Here is a 20,545-nt window from a genome sequence, read left to right on the forward strand (position 1 = left end):
GTGTTACTCTTCAGAAATTACTCCTCTATTATCCTTCTCCAAAAAAAGATACGTTTAAAAGCCAAAAGGTTATATCTACATTTTTGGCTTGTATATAAATTCGAATCTTGCATATAGTACTCATTGCACCATCCAAATGAGTTAGTGTGAATTAAGTCTTACTATAATTCTAAACCGGTGACTTGTGTCTCATTTAAAACTAAGATCCCGAGACGATGTTTCGAGTTCGAGACTCATTGTAACAAATCTTTCTCCTCACTCAAAAAATATTCTAAAATGAATATAGTGTTGATTGTTCCAGTCCATTGGAAGTTGGAATAGGAATGGAATGACCCAAAATACATTTGTGGTTTCATCATATCTGAACTGCAATTTATTTCTTTAAGTTTTAAAGGTTGAAAACAATTCCAGTAAAACTACTAGGGTGCGGGGGTGCGGGCATGGATTTGAAATACATATATTTCGATTATAGTTTTATTGTTTACAATGAAACAATAGATCAAATCTTAAGTTAAAAATTTTTTATGACGTGGGAACCTGCAACTGCTACCCTTTGATGTGCATTGGGTAAACTCTCGGATTAACGCAATACTCTACAAATCATTTTAGCCAGGTAAACTATACTGGGAAAGCCTTGTGTGTCAGGCTCGTCCGAGAAGGTGTTGGCAGGTAATCAAACTTCTGACCACTCGAAGTCAACACTTTTTTATTTACACGTTAATAATATAAAGTAGAATAAATTTCAAATGACACCATTATTAAGTGAATTTGAAATTCATTCAAATTAAGGTGAAATACTATATAAACATGTAAATATTGGATTTGAAATTTATGTTTTTACTTCTCTGAATAACAAAAATACATTTGAAATTCATCAATCAAAACGCAACTTTAAAGTTGATTACTTATTTATCATCAAATATTATGTATATTTAATTTTAAAATTTTTTAAAAAGAGATAAATATTATGGTTCAATTCGATTTTATATAAAATAAGTGGTTTTGATTTTATAAATAAGTTTTCAGTGTATATTTTAATATCTTAAAATTTAAAATTGATATACCATTTTTTCCAGTTCCATGCAATCCTAGTTTCTTATTTTTAGAAATTGGAAGCGATCCATAAGTTCTTAATTTTGGTTAAGATAATTTAAAAAATAGTTTCGATTCTATGTTATAGGTTGTGTGTTTGGCTTGATAGGATTATTAATCTAATCCAATTCAATCAAATGTTTGGTTGCATTTTTTAAATACAATGTGTGAATGTATTAGTTATAAGAATAACTCTTCTCTTATAAGACGGTCACATAAATATATATATATCTATGAGATTGATCGATTCGATTCATATCTACAGTAAAAAAATATTTTTTCATTAATCGATTCGGGTCTAGTTCCGTCTCACAAAATGTATTGTGAAACGGTCTCATAAGAGTTTTTGTATAGTTATAAATACAAGAGAATCTTGTTATAATAAAAATTAAAATACCATTAATTTGATTTACTCTCAACAAACTTTTTTTAAATTAAAATTTAATGTCGAAATTATATTTTACTTTTTAAAATCTATTTAAAGACATTTCACAGGCTTGGTGAGTTATTGCTTCAAGTTAACTTGCCTTGGTATTGAGAGGTTGCATTCTATATGTTATGTCAAAACTGGCTCATCTATATCATATAATATTTAATAAATGTGAGAACTCTCTTTGATATTTATATTAAATTATCTTCATCAAATTAGAAAAGTCCATAACTTCTAAAACAACAAAACCAAAAATTTAAAATTAAATAAAAAAATCAAGAAACACAAATTCGATCAAATAAAATAAACTTCAAATACATAAAGGTTATCTTTGGATGGAAGAATTCGAAGTCATGAATTTGAAATCCATTTGGTTGCAGAGATGAAATCAAATCCACCACCTTGCTAATTCGTGTAGATGTAATGTTATATGAATTTGAATATACTGAAAATGAGTATCATTTGAAATCCTTCATTCAAATCTCTCTCTAAATTAAATCATCTACTTCAAATCAAATTATTTCATCCGATCGTAACCTAGGGAAAAAGAATTGTTCCATGTACCATAAATGTGGGCATAAGGGTTGAGCAGAAATCGAACCAAATTAACTGATTATTTGGATTGTTTTTTAGTTGATAAAGGTTTGAATCGATTTTAAATTTAATAAATTAAAACCCTAAAAAATTGTTAAATTCAGTGTTTAGATAAAAAAATCATAAAAAACAGATTTTATTTTAAAAAATTATATTTACTATTATTTTTTCAATTATAGAAATATTTCGCGGGATTTCTAATGTATATTATGTTATTATTATTATGATAATAGATCTTATTTTTATGATTTTCCGGTCTTAAAATAATTTAAATTGATCCATATGACAGCCCTCTGCATCCTTTAACAATGATAATCAAGGGAGAATAATTGACCATGGTGGATAGAGCAATTAAAACGTGATACTTGATCTGTTGTAAGATTTAAAATATTTGAGTTGTACAGTTACCATAAACTATAATTTTTAGTAAAGCGACAAAAGCTTAGTCTTAGAATTAGTATCAGAATCAATTCATGGGTTCCAAAACTCCACCCTATCAAGCTGATGAATGCCACCGACGTATAGATATCCAAGAAGAAGAATATTGCTAACATGAGTAGAACAGTTGGAAATCAAGAAAGAAAAGGTAGAAGAACAAGAGGTTGCAAAGAAGAATCTCAAGAAGACGAAGACACCGCCTAGAGATACCAAGAGAAATCTTGTTCTATCATTTGATTCAGATTCTGATGCGGGTAGTAAGAAAGTTCCCTTAACCCAAATTTTTGATGGGCCCAAGAAGGCATAGATAGAGAAAAATACCGATAAGCCTAAGGTGAATAAGATAGAGTTAATTAAACATGTTTTCGAACCCCTCAGCCCAGCACCAGTTCCAACCATCCATATCCCCAGTCTGAGTGGAGTTAAGATTGTCGAAAGAGAAAAAGTTTCTACGCAATCTGGACTGCCTGTCATTGACCACAAAGATAAGGGCAAATCATACTTGTTTAGCAGACGAAACTTTCAAACGCTCAAGCCGCTATCAACATCGCCATGCAGCACGTTGATGACATTGTCAGAGAAAGATTTGACATGTTTATGTTTGATAAATGGGGGTTGATTATCGCCCCGTGGTCCATTTCTCAGCAAAACGTGAAGAGATAAAGCTCAAGGCAGTCGTCGAACTGGAAGAAAGATTCTGCGTTGGGCTGAGATCGATATGATTTGGAGCCCTGGAATGACGTGAATTCATAGAGATGGAACTCAAAGAAAGTGTACTGAGAGAAATTATCCGAAAAATGCGGGAGAACTTTGATGCTCACAACCCAAAAAGAAGAGATATTGTTGTAGTGATTCAGCAGCTGGAGATGGATGCAATGTCCATTTCCATGATTGTGAAGGTGAAAAGGCAAGAATATAAGCTGCCAGTAGACATGTCAAAACGGGCTGGCGGGGTGGACCAACCTGTCACCCGCCACAACCCACCATTAGGCGGGGCGGGGCGGGCCAGTCCGCCATTTTGGCGGGCCTCTAAATGGCCAACTCAGCCCAACCCACCTTGGACCGCGGGTTAGGCGGGCCGACCTGCATATTTTTTTTAAAAAAATAATGCTAAACAGTATCGCAGTAAACATAGAAGAAAAATATATTTCAGTCAAATAGTTTCATAAAATACTTAAGAACATTGAAAGCTTTATTCGTGAGTCAAGAATAACCCCAAATGCAAGCACCACGCTATATTGATTCCAATACTTATCAAACTCCTCTTTCATCTTTTTACACATATCCCTCGTCACCTCATCTTCATTTGACAAGTTCTCATTTAACAAAACCTTGATCTTCCAAACTTGCATGAAGTACAAATTTGATGTAGGATAAGAAGAACCGGAGATCAAATTGTCATAAAATGGCTCAAGAAATTCACATATTTTTCCTCATGCTTTCCACTCTTCAATTGAAGGACAATATTTATAATTATTATCATTCAATTGAAGAGAAGAAAATATCTTTTTATGTTTGATGACATTTTCCAACATCAAATATGTTGAATTCCAATGAGTAGGAGACTTATTATAATTTTTATATAAAATTTAAAAATATAAAATTCTTCTCTAATTTGGCGGGCCAGCCCGCCCCGTTTAGGCCTGTCTCGTCTTGGTCCGCAACCCAAACAGGCTCAGCCCATTTGGTCCGCCTCCAAATGGGCTGCTATTTTATCAACCCAATCCGCTCAATTTTTATAGCGGGGCGGGCCGGCCCTACGGACCTGAACCAATTTGACAAGTCTAGTTTCCAGTTGAGGAAGATGAAGACTCTCAAGCTGCCTTTGAAGATGAAACTCTCGCTGAAGGTCAGTCAGACAGTGATGCGGCAAAAAAAATGATGAGTAATCAAGTCGCAATACCACAAAGAATAGAGGTTGAGACACCTACAGTGGAAACAGTTGGGATACCGTTTTTCTCGTGTCCAAAACGCAGCGGAAGTTTTAAATTTTATTTTGACATTCAAAATATTTGGACACTCATATGGTTTAAATTAAACAAAAACATTCATAAAGAGTTGGTAAATACCTTTAGTGAACAATTTTCACTTGGCTCAAACTACTCCGGTATAAGCGGACGTAGCTCTTATTGTATATCCCTACAAACTTTATTCGATATACTAATCCATCCCACGACTGGAATATTTATTTTTCTTCTAAATTGCACTAGAAAAATAGAAGATATTTTGTGTAGAGATAGAAAACTAATATCCGGCACAACCCTCAAACTTGGAGTGGCAGAATTTTCAGAGAATAAGGGAGAGAATTTCGAGAGCTGCAATTTTATTTGTTTTCAGAAAAACCAAACTGTCGAATGCCTTTGCATGCCAAAAGAATAATAATAAATTATTATTTTTCTAATACATCATTTACTTAATTAATTAGATTAATTAAGTTAATTATAGATTCAAATTGCATGCCATATCTTAGACCAATCTCAATTTTAATGCATATATATAATTTGAGAATATCATGCGTTAATATTATATTGCTTTGTGTGCAAGATTTTTAAAATTATGGTATCATAAATATTTCTATATTACATAAATCAATATCATATTTTATAAAAATTTAATGGGCCATATGTTAACTCAATTAAAATATAATTTAATTATTAAAGCTCATTTAGACTTTAATAAATTAGCATGATGGGCTTATACTCTTACAAGCCCATGATCCATGCTCCCATTATATTAATCTCATCATAATCACAATCGACGATCCAATATCATCGATGTGAGAATTTCAACTTGTTTGTTATTATGATGCACACTCTAATTTCGAGAGGACCAATGTCTAAATAAGGTAGATGCACTCCTTTTGACTATCTTTGACTGTCAGCAGTCAAACTCTCAAAATTTCTATAAGTTTTTATAAACTTTATTTATAAGCTTATCGATTGATCATATCAAACTTATTTCTTATAAATTCAACTCATTGAATTTATTATCTCAACGAGAACAAGTAAACAGTGCTTGTGTGACCCTTAATGGTTCATGGATATAGCTAGCCGTGAGTTCACAACTCTTTGTGATTCAAGACCATTTTCTTTATTCGGGCTTACCCTAATTTGCCCACATCCATGCACCAACATTTGATAATGAGAATGTCAAAAACCATTTTCTGATTAAACTCATCGAATCATGATAAGAGCGTATAGTAGCATCTCCTCATGATTCCATAGGTATCACTGATAGTGCCTGCAAAAACCAGTCGGTTATGACTAACGTATAGTACGGTCCAATCATCTCATATATCCCGATCGAATCTGCAACTATTAGTTCATCGAGAGTTGCATATTAATTTGATAGCTATGTGATACAATCATGAAATACTCATAGTGTCTTCGCATGTACAACTATAGAACTCTTTCCCTAATGTACATCTCACACTCTGGCCAAAGATTTCATGCACTATTGTTTCGTTAGATCATATAGGATATCCACACCCGTAGGTGAGCGGTGAATTCGCGACTACAATGCATTGTTTCGTTAGATCATATAGGATATCCACACCCTGTGACCCTCACAGAGTCGGTAAACGAGTCAAAACAAAACCCTAGTATGTAGAGCCTCGGTGTTGTCCCGGATCGTAAGAACTAATCATGTACAATCACAACCACGGACTTTTTCTCTCGATGAATGATAATCACTTAGAAAATCCAAGGGAGGGTTGTTCGGTACAATAGTCGTATGATTACCCATCTGCACGATCGGACATCTCTATGTCCTTACCATGAAACACGGTACACAACATCACATATGCTAGTCTCAAGCTCAAGCGACCTTTATTCTTATTTCAGGCGGTTGAATCGACTAGGAACGAATTTAGATTATACAGTGTTTATAAATGAATTTCAACATCGAATTACGATTCATTTGTATTAAGGTATAATCAAGGTCTTTATCTATGTTAATTACATGGGTATACATATAAAGAAATAACAAACCATGAAAAGTTAAATTATATTAAAATAAAGATTGTTTATTTCACTTGAGTCAATAAATTCTCTAGCCAACCGTTGAGTTGCAGGACATCAACTCTAACAGAAACTCCAACAGGACACTCAACCACTCAGGTTGTTGAGAATCCACATGTGGAAGAACTCCGTACAAGATAAGCTGCATCAGCTCCTGCCCAGCGAGAGGTCAACATTCCTTCCTTTGAATAGTTATTTGGTTACTCTGATAATCTATCCGCTGATACATTCCCATTGGACGTCCAGATGCCAATCGGAGGATCAGATAATGCATCTTCTCATCCGTCTTCTTCTCAAATGCAACATTTTCCAGAAGTTTCACTTATTTTTGTGGATGATGTTGTGAAAATTTTGTCCAATTTTGATTTTGAGCAGGTCCTACCGGTCCTGAGCTAATGGAAGAATTGTCTAAGCCACAATCAGAAGCAAAAGTTCCCACTTCCCCAATCATCATTCCACCCATTGAACATATGAACACGATGGATAAGGATCTCTTTCCTCAAACACTGATCGGTGGAGAACTTGTGATTTGGACTGCTTTTCTAGATCCCCAACTAGTACCTCTCTGATTGGCTCAAGACGCTTCTTTGAATTCTCATTATAATTTGTCTAATCTCAATGACCTAGTTGAAGAAGATCATTTTCCACAACAACTGTTGGGTAAAGTTAAAGATGTGTCAGTTAGTAAACTACCTTACGATAAAGCACCTCACTCAAACAGTTGATTTTGATCATTTTAAGAAACAAGTTCTCTAAGATATAAGCTTCATTGGGAAGTAATTCCTGAATTTAAGCATCAAACAAACAACGATGAAGAATCGAACTGCCTATATGAAGTCCGAGCTTTCAGTTCAAATAACACGAGTTCAGAATCATATAGATCCACAGCTTGATCATTTGTAGACAATCCTGGGCAACCAGTTAAGGCTGAAAATGCTAAGCGCTAAGAGGGCAAAAGAGCCGAAGAAGATAGAGGATGAAGACATGAAGATGAAGCCAGAAGAAAACGATGTACTGGAAGTGGAAGCGGGGGTTCAAGTATCAGAAGATAAGTTTTTATTTTATGTAGGTGTAACAGAATTTATGCCTTTTTTCTGTTTGTAACATTCTAATATCATCCACTCGATGAAATTAATTGTTCTCACTATTTTTTATATTAAAATCCTTATATGTATCACTTTTACTTAGTCTAGCAACTTTTTTCATCACCAAAAAGAAATAATTGTTAGATTTAAAATATCTTAAGTTTTGGTGATAACAAACAATTTCGAGTTGTTTCAGAGTCTAGCTGCTATATGCATGTATTCAAAAATTTCTAACTGGACACTATGAAGTCAAGCCGGATTGCACTCTTGATGGAATGCTTATATCAAGCCGTTCCAGTTTATGTCGCAATCCAACCTGACCATATTAATAAGATCAAGTCGTAGATCGATCCTAGCTGGACAAATCTATCAGCTAATGTACATTGACATATCATACACAGTATGCTACCAACTTCCGATTAATAAGAATGTTTCATAATATGTAAAGAATTTGTCAACTTTTTAGATTCCAAATTTGCCAAAGCCTTAAAAAAAACAAAGAAGAATAAAATAGGCATTAAATACAGTGTACTATGAGGAGATGTTGACAATTCCATCTTTGTCTGATGTTAATACATATGATCGCCGATAAGAGATGTTCAAGTATAATTATGCATATTCAAGATTGAAGAATTAACAAGACTAAAGCCTTTACAATATGTGATGTACAATATTTCGAATATTCTTATTCTTTCAAATATCAATCTACTGACTTGCAGACACTTACATTTCATATCAGATCATCAAAGATCAAACTGTGCTACTTCACGAACTCTAGTCATTCAAAGCTATATGTTGAGTTGTTGTGTTGTATCTATCTGAATCAAGGGTTTCAAATGAAGCCAGAGATTTAGGTATTGTTTAATTTGCAACTAAGAGTTTTTGATTTAGATAGTGATAAGATCTAATCAAAGTAGGTTTGTACAATGGCTGTATAAATGAAAGTATTTTAGTGAATTTCTTCCTTAGTAGAAGGAGTGACGTATGTGTTGTTAATATGTGAACGCGTTTTATATTTATGTATGCTTTATTGTTCTTATCTAGCTGCATTGTTAAACATTTAATTACACTGAATCTATTACATCAGTAGTCTAGTCGGATCGTTTTCATACTCAAATTCTTTCAAGTGATCCAGTTACTTCTAGCCATTCAAGAAAATAAATTAACAACTAATAACTGTTAAAGCTAGCTCGAGTTTACAAAATTTTTTAAATAAGTTCATTCACTCACTTTCTGTCTAAACTATTTTCCAATCCCATACTCATCTCTTAATGCGGAAAAATGAAAGGCTCGAGTACGTGCACTTGAGAGGGGTTTCACCCCCATTCTGTACCAATTGAACCCAGTGTATCTAAATATTCAAGAAGTTTGTTTCATTATAACAATCAATACATGATCAAGTCATACAAGCACTTTTAAATTTATGAAAATATATAGTTTTCAGTCATTCCGATGAATACCACGAACATTAAAATATCACATACAAGAAAACTATCCAATTTACCATACTGACCTTCGATGAAAATTATCACCTTAAATCTCAATATCATTTTATACTTCTAAAAATGTTCAAAAGAGATCCTCAAATTTGAAGATTTTCATAAAAAATATAACCCATGAAATCCACAATCAAATCGTTGATCATGGACATAAATTTTAATATAAATATTTTGTAATATGATTGATTCAATCGGTGTCAAAGGATGGAACATCACTTGCCTTGAGTAATGGAGTGAGATGCATGGTTCGAGTCATATATTAATATCATATTTTTAATGTTTTGTATCGATTTTCATCTCACGTCTCATTTGTTTCTAAGAGCTAAAATTTGGGGCCTTACGCAACCCAACCCAAATAATTCTAATGTTTTGTTTGAATTTTATGGACATTTGAATTGATGGAGTGAACGGTTATTTTCCTCAATATCCTGCTCACAACATACACTATACAAATATATAAAAAGAAAAGGATAAATTTTTCTTAATGCCAATACACAGAGAGGGCCGACGCATTTTTCATGACTCGTCATAAAAAAATTTTACCATAATTTTTAACATTTTGGACAGTAATAAATAGGGATGATAATTTTTTCCATGGGTTTGAACCCTCACGGAGAAAACTCGAAACGAAAACGGAGATCTCCGATTTTTTCGGGTTCGGAGATTTTTCCATGGATTCGGGTCTGTGTAGAAAATAGGCATGAGATCTTGCAGAAGAAAAAGACCCTAGTAAAGTGTTAAACCATGTTCGAAGAGATATTTTTTAGACTGCCTTCAATTAGGCCAATGGCAATCCAAGAGTCCATTACCGCCCGCGAGCTAGTTTAAGAGAGAAAGGCTTCCATTTTTCTTCTTTTTGCCTTGGATCGAGAAAGAGCGAAGATAAGGATTTGATGCTAGGTTTTGATCCCAACTTTGAAATTGAAAGAGTGGCTCAATACAACAACTCGAGTTTTCAAGCTGAACTACCTATCGCATAAGTAGCGACATGCACGAATGGTGTAACGATTGTCCCGCTGTCTCCAACCCGAAACAGGGACGGTGATCCCTGGTTTTTTAAANCCCGCGCCCTCGCCATGTCCTGTTGCCATCCTTAGACTAATAAATCAACTTTCTTCAGTTTGTGATTGGTAACAAAAAATAATGTTCGTCGGAAAAAAATTTAGCAAATAAACCACAAAAATCTTAAACCAATATATGAAAGAATTACTTTTATAGCAAAAATCATGGAAGATAATATCATTATCAGTTGACACATATTTAAATAATATAAACTATTTATTGTATAACACAATAACATATATATTTCCGATCAAAGAATTCGGTTTTTCTTTGTGATTGATTTTAAAAATAGGCAAGGATTAAATATATGTTTGATTTTAAAAATATTTTTGAAAAAAATTTTAAAAAAAAATCTCACATTAAGATCCTTTACCCTAAAATACAGTATAAATAATAGTTCGATGAACAAGCATTAATTGCACGTCACGAGATGCCCAAGCTGGCATACATCATATTTCTTCCGTACATGTGACCGTTCAATCAAGTGGGTGTAATCAATTGTGGTAGATTCAAACAATCAATGACAGCCGTGAATTGAATTTTATCCCTCGCTCAACTCTTTAGTTTCCCAATGAACTTTTTTTCCCTTAAAAAATAATATTATTTCAATATTTTGAAAGCCAACAAAATAAGAGTTTTATTAAACCCTTATCCAATTTATTAAAAAATAACTTTAATATTTTGAAAACCTTAGTATATATATATATAGATTGAAGGAACTAGACAAATAAGATGAAAACTAAATGAGAATCAATTCTATGTACTGATAGACTATAATTGCATCCGGATTTATAGTACCGGTGGTTCCGCCATACAATCTTAGGGATTGCCCCAAACCTAATGACGATAACTTTCTCCACGGATTTGAAGTCCTACGGATAAAATCCAAAAGGAAGATGGAGATTCTCGATTTTTTCGGGTTTGGATTCGGGTTCGGGTTCGATGATGTTTTTAAATCCCCGATGTAGTTCAGGGAGAGTATGAAATTACTATCCTCATCCCCGAAATCCCCGAACCCTCCTCAGAAAATAATATCAATAATAAAATAATAGTATTATTAGTATTGATAATATAATAATAATAATAAATAATATTGTTATTATTAATAGATATTAATATTATTTCTAATAATAATAGATAATAATAAGTTTTGGTTTAAGAAAATCTCCGAATCCGTCATCATCTTACCATATTAATATTTTTTAAACGGGGATAGGGGCGGAGATGGGAAGTTGACCCACGAAATTTCGAGTTTGGAGATTCCCCAAAGCCGAAAAAGCATGGATTATGGCGGATATAAGGGTGGAGATGGAATTCGGAGATAAGGATGGCAAACCCGCTCCCACCCTGGCCCATTGCCATCCCTACACAAACTCATGTTCCTAACAGTGTGGGGGGTAGGTCGGGAACTTATTCGACTGGACAGGTCTCAACATCAAGAAAAGTAGAACATTCAATCATAGATAGCCCCGAATAGAAAGGCCAAAACACCATAATTACTAGTCATCTTTAATAGAACATTCAATCATAGATAGCCCCGAAGAGAAAGGCCAAAACATCATAATTACTAGTCATCTTTAATACACGTTATGTGATTGTATAATTTTTTTTATAACAAATTTGATTTATATTCAAATTGAGATAATACAATGATTGTAAAAAGTTAATAAAATGGCATACTACAATTTGAATTAGGTATATTCAAATGAAGTCATATCATAATTGTGAAAATTAGTTCAAATGATGATTTTTTTTTTTTAAGAAAAAAAGAGACTATGACACCAAACTTGTTGTCCCTATGATGCCAACACTTGGTATCCGGATAGTACAAGATATACCAAACAAGGCTGCCACAACGGACTTTGGCTTAAACTTGGAGGAAAGGGTAAGTGGTAAGCACATCGAAACACCTTACTTCGATCTCATTCCTTTGAATCTGCCCATGGGAAAGAGATAAAATATGGACAACCAAGCGTACGTGTGCGAATATAGCTACCCTTGATGATAAAATCATAACTCTATAATTTCAAATTGCATGATGACATAAGCATCACGTTTTGATTGTTATACCAGCATAAAGTGTTCCTCCCAAACATGATCTAAGGTACAGAGCAAGTTAAGAAGACTCAGATGAGTTAAAAATAAAGTTTTAAGTATAGAAATTTCAAAAACAAGAAATGAATCTTTGATGAAATTGTAACCCGCTGATTCTGATTGATCAACTATAAAACAAATGCATAGTAAATTACTGCTTTCATTAAAAAAAAAACAACCATAAGAAAAGAGAACTAACACAAGCCACAGGCACCACATAAAGATATTTCGAAAATATTGCTTAGCAATATATCTTTAACTTAGACTAGAGGAGATCTCAAAAAAACCAAATCCAAAAAACACAAGCCACTAGACCAGATCTCAATCGTTACTAAACAACAATCAATCACCACACTTAACGCCAATGGAAAGCAAAAATGTACCATACTACAATGCTGAAGGACGACGACAACTTGTTTGTTTCCATACTCTACTACTATTATCTCTCGAGTTCCCTCACCGTATAACCTACCTTCCTTTAAACATATGGTTACTCCTAATACACAGTAGTCACCCCCAACAAAGAATTGCTTGTGAACAAGAGAATGCTAGGAAAACCGTTGCACCAATTCAATATACATTTCAAACATGTCATTTTTTTCTATAAAACCGCAATGCACCGGGTTTGTGGACATATGGGGGTGATGGATAAACACTCGAGTAAATGCAAATTCTCAAAATATAGACTCAGTAATGTCAGCAACGGATTTACTAATTCATCAGTGTCATAGCATTAAAAATTTAAAGGATCATATAAACCAAAAATAAAGTAAATGCAAATCCTCAAGATACACAGCATTAGAAATTTAAAGGAGTTTCATATGAAACAAATGATACCTGCTAAAAATGGAAAATTTACAAATTCAGTATGCCAAAGTATATGCATATAATACAGATGTCTACACACACACAAAAAAAAAATATATGCATATGATTTTATCGATTTTTGGAGCAAATTCAAGAATCCAGGACCATACACTACTGTAGCAACAAACAAATATGACCCAGAATTCATATGTTTTCACACAAAGGCATCCTATACTTTAACTAGCAAAAATAAAAATATTTCCCCCTTGGCTCAATCCTAAAAATAGATACCCATAAAGAACAGATTTTGATTCTTTAATCACCAAATTCGAACAAGTAATTCATTAAAAAAGCTAAAAAACCATATGCTATAACTGTACATCAACAAATATAATTTAAGAATCCAAATCAAATTCATCCATTCGAAAGCAAAGAATAGCATACAACAGAAACACTCAGCTCAAGATTCATAGAATTCCAATTCACCTCAAATCCCTACGCGACACGTTTTCGGTCCACCAGTTAAAGTTCCAGAGCTCCCGTTGCTCGGAAACCCGACCGACAAATCCCCACAAAACACCTTCAAAAACCTTCTCCTAGTCCTCCACGCCTTTGCCTCGAACTCAACTCTAGAAACCATTCTCAAATTGAACCCTACATTTCCCTTATTCCTCTCAGAGTTGATCCCATTCACAGCCGAACTACCCACAAAACTACCGGCAGACGCGAAACTCGCGGTCAGAGGAGTGTCCGTTTTCGTTCCCTGAGAAAACGGAGAGACATTGGTCTCTGCAAGTAAATCCGATTTGTAGTAGAAGTAGGCATCGATTTCATTATACGAAAGGGTCATCTTCTTGTTAGGGTTTCTCGCGGTCAGGCGGAACACGGAGGTGAATGAAACGAGCGAGTTGTTGGAGAAAGTGAGATTGGAGACAGAGGAGGATTCGACCCGGAACTCGGGTAGCTCGGGGCGGAGGACGAGCCAGACGATGAAGGTGATGGTGCCGAAAATGACGACAAGGGCGATGACGAAGGCGAAGACGCGGCGGAGGAAAGTGGCGCGGCGGGTGGAGTAATAGTCTGGCTGGTAACTCTGCTGGTAGTAGGGGTTGTTGGAGTAATAATATGGGTCGGAAGGCGGAGCTGGGGCGGCGTAAGGATAGGCGGTGCCGGAGGGGGGCCGATTGGCCGCGTAACCGTTGGCGTTGGGGTTTGGGGCCGGATATCCTGTGACGGGTCTACTGGAGTCAGCCATGTTGAATCTACAGAAGATTCTGGTGGTGCCGGCGGAGGAACCAAACTGTGCGTGTCAGTTGCAGGGAACCGATGGTATAATGGGACGGAGGAGTGGCGGTGGACGTATTTATTATTTAGTATACATAAACCGAGGTAATTTGCTAACTCATAAGATGATATTTTTTTTTAAATTATTCAATTTCCTTAAATTGATAAATTCTTTTCCTGATATAAAATTATAGATGAGTAGATCTCTTGTGAGACGATCTCACGAATTTTATCTGTGAGACGGATCAGTTCTACCGATATTCACAATAAAAAGTAATACTTTTTCATGGATGACCCAAATAAGAGATTCGTCTCACAAAATACGACCCGTGAGACCGTCTCACACAAGTTTTTGTCAAAATTATGTTTTTTTCTGAAATAATACATAAAAGCTAAAGACTGTATACCAAAATCCAGCATGTAAATATTTTTTAGTTTTTCCAAACTTCTTTTTCTTTTTATAAAAATTTCATGATATCAACTTCTTGCAAAATTAAAAAACATCGATTAAATACAAATTCTGTATTCTATATTTAAGTTTTTAATTAGGAAATTTTAAATAAAAAAGTTTATACCTCATTTATTTCAAATATACAGAGTTATTTATTTTTTCACACATATGAAAAATATAATTGAAAAAATAGAAATAAACTTTTTTGTCCAGATTTCTTCTGAATCATTCTAATTTAGGTAAAGATTTTAACTGGATAAGACAAACAAATTAAATACAAACTGAGATTTGTATGAAAATAAAATTTTTTTAAAATAGATTTGATCCTTTGAAGATATACTTTGAGAATGATGAAGAATGTTTATTTCCCATAATAAAACAACAAAAATCAATAATAATTTATATGTTTTCTAGGATACAACGATAACACATAATAATTTAACACAAAATGAATATACAACCAAAACTGAATAAGCCTCGATGTTATCATCATAACCGGATTGGGAAGTCCAAGGTTCTTGTTAGAATTGGTTTTGGAACTTTTCAAAAATTGAATCACGATCGAGTTATCAACTGATGAAGTTATTCTTGATCTAAATTGATAATTTGAGTAAATTGTATAAAAGTGCATAAATAACTCGATCTTATGCGGCGAATATTGTGGTCAAACTGATGAACAAATCATGTAAATCGATAAAGGTCTGTTTAAGAACTTGTTGTGTAAAATCATATAAATGAATGCGCAGGTTTGTTTCTGGAAGTTCGAGAAAAAAAAATCCTTCTACATCTCTCATTCTTTCTTTATCGAAATGATTCCACTATAAAACTTTGATTTATACAGTTCTATTGTATAAACCCGATCTAACTAATGTCACACTCTAAGTTAAAATTCCTAGTATAATCACTCAATCAAGATTACAAGCCCCAACTGACTTCCATTTGATCATCTAGACTAAGGGTATATACGAACAAAATCGTGTCAAATATAACAAAAATTTGAATGCTCGAATTAGTTTTATTCAAGCTCGATTCGAAGTTCAAAAGTTTTAAAACTTTTGGCTCGAATTAAAGCTCGAGTTCGGCTCGAATATTCGAAAATGTTTGCTAACTATTTGAATTATTGCTCGAAAATAAGTACTCGAAAGGCTCGAAACTTATTTATTTAATATATAATTATATTATATTAATAAAATATTAAAGCTCGCGAATCATTGAACAGAATAATTTAGTCTCGATTTTGGCTCGAAAAAGGTTCGAACATGTTTAAGTTTGACTCGAATACAAAAAACTAGAATAATTCGAAAAGTTTGTGAACTGATTCAGTTCATTTACACTCCTAATCTAGATGACTAGCTGATATCCACTCTAACTTTTACAACCATTCTACTTCCACTACTGAGTTTAACTGATGTGAATGTTGAGACGGGGCGCAACAATTGGTTGACTTACAATGAGCATATGATATCCTTGATGATCTGATGTAGATATGAAGTCGCTCTAATGCTCAAACTGCTCTAAGAATTCAATTGACTGGGCAGTGATGTGTTAGCATTAACATGGATGCTTCTCTACTTGAGAGGTTGGACATCAATTGTGATTCGAGAATTTTAGTGTTTATGGGGTCCTCTGTGAGCCCCTACTTATAAAATCATTATTATATTATACTTAGCTGAAGGTTGTAAAATATGTGATCTTTATGAAAGATACCAAAATACTAATACAATGTATGATCTCATAATATCATGATTTTGCTAGGCCAACATTTCAATGTTCATAATTTCTTTCTTATTCGGAGTCCTGTAATCCTGTATATGGGATTTACAGTAAATAGAAAGAAAATAAAAGTTATGTTTTGGGGGGTGACTTAATGAGTGTATAACATGGCGTATAATATATGGGGATGGATAAACCCTTTTACATTTTTCTAAACTTTGAACCGTTCTTAATGATTTTGAAGCTGTTAAAAAATATTCTTGAAATGCTAGAATTGTTGGACCACTAACAATGAGTAAGTGCGGAACGCTCCGACTTGACCAGTGAATAAATATATTTGAAAGTTTAACAAGAATATAAAATGCATAATAAAATAACACAAATATTTTTATGGATGTTCGAAAATAAAACTCATATGTCACCCCCTCTACTTAGGAAGGTTTTCAATAAAAGACTTTAGTTTTATAATATCTTGTAACAATCCACTTCAGTTAGGACTTGTCACTGCCTAGACTGAAACACTTAATGACAACTTTACAAATTTAAATGCTCAAAACCCTTGATTCACCAAATAATGATATAAAAACCCAACTTTCGATTTGACAGCTTGAGCTGTTCTTATAGCATGAGATGATCTTTGATGATATGATATAAACTGATAAGAGTGTGCTTAAGTGAGCAACTGATGATCGAAAGATTAGGTGTACTCGAGGATACTAAAATATGCAGTCTTGATATAGGTTGATGGATTTCGTAGTCTTCTTTTTAACTTTCTGCATATTTATAGTTGAAAAACTCCAACGGCCAGATTCACTTTTCAACAATCATTTGTACTATCACCAGACAAAATAGACATATCGCTTTCATTCCCCGTGTGCATCATTAAATGCTTATTTAATGTTCTTTTTGTTTTTGCGACTTTACGCTCTTGGTTTTCATAAAGCTGACACATCATGTCCGAAATCAGTAACTTTCTGTCACTCTGAAGTGAGTAGGATATTGTGAAATCATTCTTTATAGGGCAGACGTTTGAACGGATTGACTTCAATATCCTATATGAAATAACTCTTTTTTGACTGATGACAGTGCGGTTGAATCTTCAAAGGTTTGAACACATGTACTATCAGTTGTTTGACATATGATATCTTGAAGCTTGAGTACTCAAAACATCTCGATCTTTTAATGCTCTTGTCTGAACATATATATAACAAGTGATATGGTAAAACATCTGTATATTTATTTTAATATGAGATGATATGTATCGGTAGTAACATATCGTCAAGAAATATCTTTTCAAGTGAAATGTAGTGACTGTTGAGGACTCTGAAATGAATATTGTGAGCTTAAGAGGTGGCTTCCACAAACATTCGTTGTAATACTTTTCTTCACGTACTCAAGTAGGATCTGCACAATCGATTATTTACGAGTCAATGTGAACTCACATATCCGGACTGAAGTCATATTGTTAAAATGAACCATATGCCCGAGTTAATAACCTTTTGTTCATTGGATTCACATTCCTGATCGAAGCCACGTTATCTAGAAGATTAGCAATTTGGTATGTTGATCGTTGTTCAGGACTCCAATCATTCAGTCATTATTCAATCAGTAGTTGATCGATAACAAGAAAAAAACCAATAAAATTCACAAAAATCAAATATGACATGACATGCACAATATGATATGATCGATAAAAATAAATCGGTAATTTATTTAAGTTTATTGTAAATTACAAGCCAAATGAAAAACAGTAGTAAACTGGTCGCACGCGGCTGAAACGTTCTTCGTAGATTCTTCTCTTCTCTATCTACAATTTTTGTATGCAAATTTTTTCAAAATTACTCACTCTGCTTAGATTTTGATTTTGTGAAATGAAAAACTTTGATAGTTTCTTGTCAGAAAAACTACATGTACGGTGTCTTTCGGGAAATCGGTCAGCACAGATGTAAAATATGAAACATTTTAAACAACCTTTCTTCAATTTCCAGAACTTGAATCGATTTCGAAACATGACTGCTCTTCGGTATGAATCCCAGCTATGTTCTTCAAGTTCTTTGATTTCCTACGTTGCTGATTTTTCGATACCTCCAATTCCCAAAGTTTTCTGGGTGACAGAGGGATGTTTAATATTTATTTCAGGTTTTTTGGAGAGTTCGTCTTGGGAATTTTCCAAAATTTCCCTCTGATTTATATCTATTTTGCACCATTTCCTCTATGTTCAGCAGCTCCCTTTCACAGTTCTTTTGGCTTAAATCCGATTATGCTAGGCTGTATATATAGCCACAGTTGCATGAGAGAGAGCACCATTCACGGCCACGTGTTCATCTTAATTTTTGACAAATATTAGCCATTAAAACTACACAAAAACTCCTGTCAAACGGTCTCACGGGTCAATTTTGTGAAATGGATATTCTATATGTATCATTCACGAAATAGTATTACTTTTTTATATCAAATATATTATTTTTTATTATAAATATAGACAGAATTAATATGTCTCACGAATGAAGATATTATTTCCTAACTAAACATCTATAATTTTTGGGTCGTCGAACCCTGGAACCGACATCGCTAATATAATGAAACAAAGCAGTTAAATTTATTTTTTTAATTCCATTAAATTCATGTTCATTTCTATTCTAAAATAAAACCGACAACATTTCATTTAAATTACAAAAATAAAAAGAATGATATTACCAAAAACTACAACATCGGAAATGAAATCATAACATGAAATCTCAATATGATAAAATAGCATGCTCCACATATACAATATATTGGGTGTAGAATCGAGTGTTTACAGCTTTACCAAAAGCTATAGCTAGTGGTAATGGTGCAACTCAAATCTTTTAAACCGTACAGCAGCTCAAGCACCACGGTTCGATCGTACTACCAACAAGGGACAATTATTGAACCAAATATTGGGTGACAACACGACAAAATAAAATACATTTACGATAAATAAATCTTAAGATGAATACTCTTAAATAATAAAAAATGATCATAATAACACACAATAAAATCCTAGGATCCGGATATCCTACTAACACTTTTCTTTTCCTCTCCTTGAACTGCTATCCGATGAACCTTATCACATGTTAAATGTTGTCCTGGTCACACACAAAACAAGACAACAATCAGAAAACCGAGTGAATAGAAAATTTAGTGTAAAGGATAACAACAAGAGAACATATATGATATAATATCTATTGAGTGAATGAATATGCAATGCAATATTTAAAATCCAGATGATCAAAAAAATCTGGAACAATGTCTGTATCTTTTGGTGTATCGTGTTCTCATGTCCAAGAAGTAGTAGAAATTTAAAATTGTCATACAAATTTTTTAGGGCACATGTATGGATCAAAATAACTAAACAAGCATAGGGTGTTCTAGAAAAATTATCTCCAAGTGATTAACACTAAGTATTAGATCCAATTATTCATGTTTTTAAGCGAAAATAACTCTTCTATGTAGAACTCGAACGTGACATATCTTTTCAAATTTTGATCTTCAAAATCAAGTCCATGACCAGATTCCAAGTTCGTATTCTAATTCACACTAGAATAAGTTTGCGTTGAGACAAGATAAAGAATTGCGGCAGTGGCACTAGGCTGGAGCGGCCGAATGCCATCCGTCCTTGAGAGAGAGATGAGGGCGAGAAAAACTTGTGATTCAAGTCTGATATAGAGGCTAGGTTAAATACTAGCTCTTTTATAATTAGTTAATCGGCTCACTTAAGTTGCTACAAGATCTTGGTCTAACCAAGCCCATGGTCACATACATTAAATCCATGATTTTGACGATGATATGATAAGTTTAAATAACTCGTTATTGTGATGAAAAATCAAACTTTTCACGCCAATGATTCTAATTATGTCAACTGCCTATTTTGGAATATTTCCACACGATTTAGGCAAATGCATGCTCCACACTGTTTTAGCAGTCTTGCTCATTTTTTGAACTTCCAAAAATTG

At 33.7% G+C, this 20,545-nt stretch overlaps 1 protein-coding gene across 1 annotated transcript; it reads right to left on the bottom strand.

Annotated features, from left to right (window-relative positions):
* Positions 1 to 13,441: 13,441 nt before the first annotated feature.
* On the bottom strand, positions 13,442 to 14,487 carry LOC140978751 (NDR1/HIN1-like protein 10). Its single transcript, XM_073443965.1, has one exon. The coding sequence runs from the start codon at positions 14,373 to 14,375 to the stop codon at positions 13,608 to 13,610; it is 768 nt and encodes a 255-aa protein (XP_073300066.1). The 5' UTR covers positions 14,376 to 14,487; the 3' UTR covers positions 13,442 to 13,607.
* Positions 14,488 to 20,545: the final 6,058 nt, after the last annotated feature.

Source organism: Primulina huaijiensis, chromosome 6, assembly GCF_012295235.1.
Source record: "Primulina huaijiensis isolate GDHJ02 chromosome 6, ASM1229523v2, whole genome shotgun sequence".
In the NCBI taxonomy this organism is placed as follows: Eukaryota; Viridiplantae; Streptophyta; class Magnoliopsida; order Lamiales; family Gesneriaceae; genus Primulina; species Primulina huaijiensis.

Bases quoted from the DNA above. Each gene is read 5' to 3' on its own strand.
- LOC140978751 (XM_073443965.1), bottom strand. From the start codon at position 14,375: ATGGCTGACTCCAGTAGACCCGTCACAGGATATCCGGCCCCAAACCCC.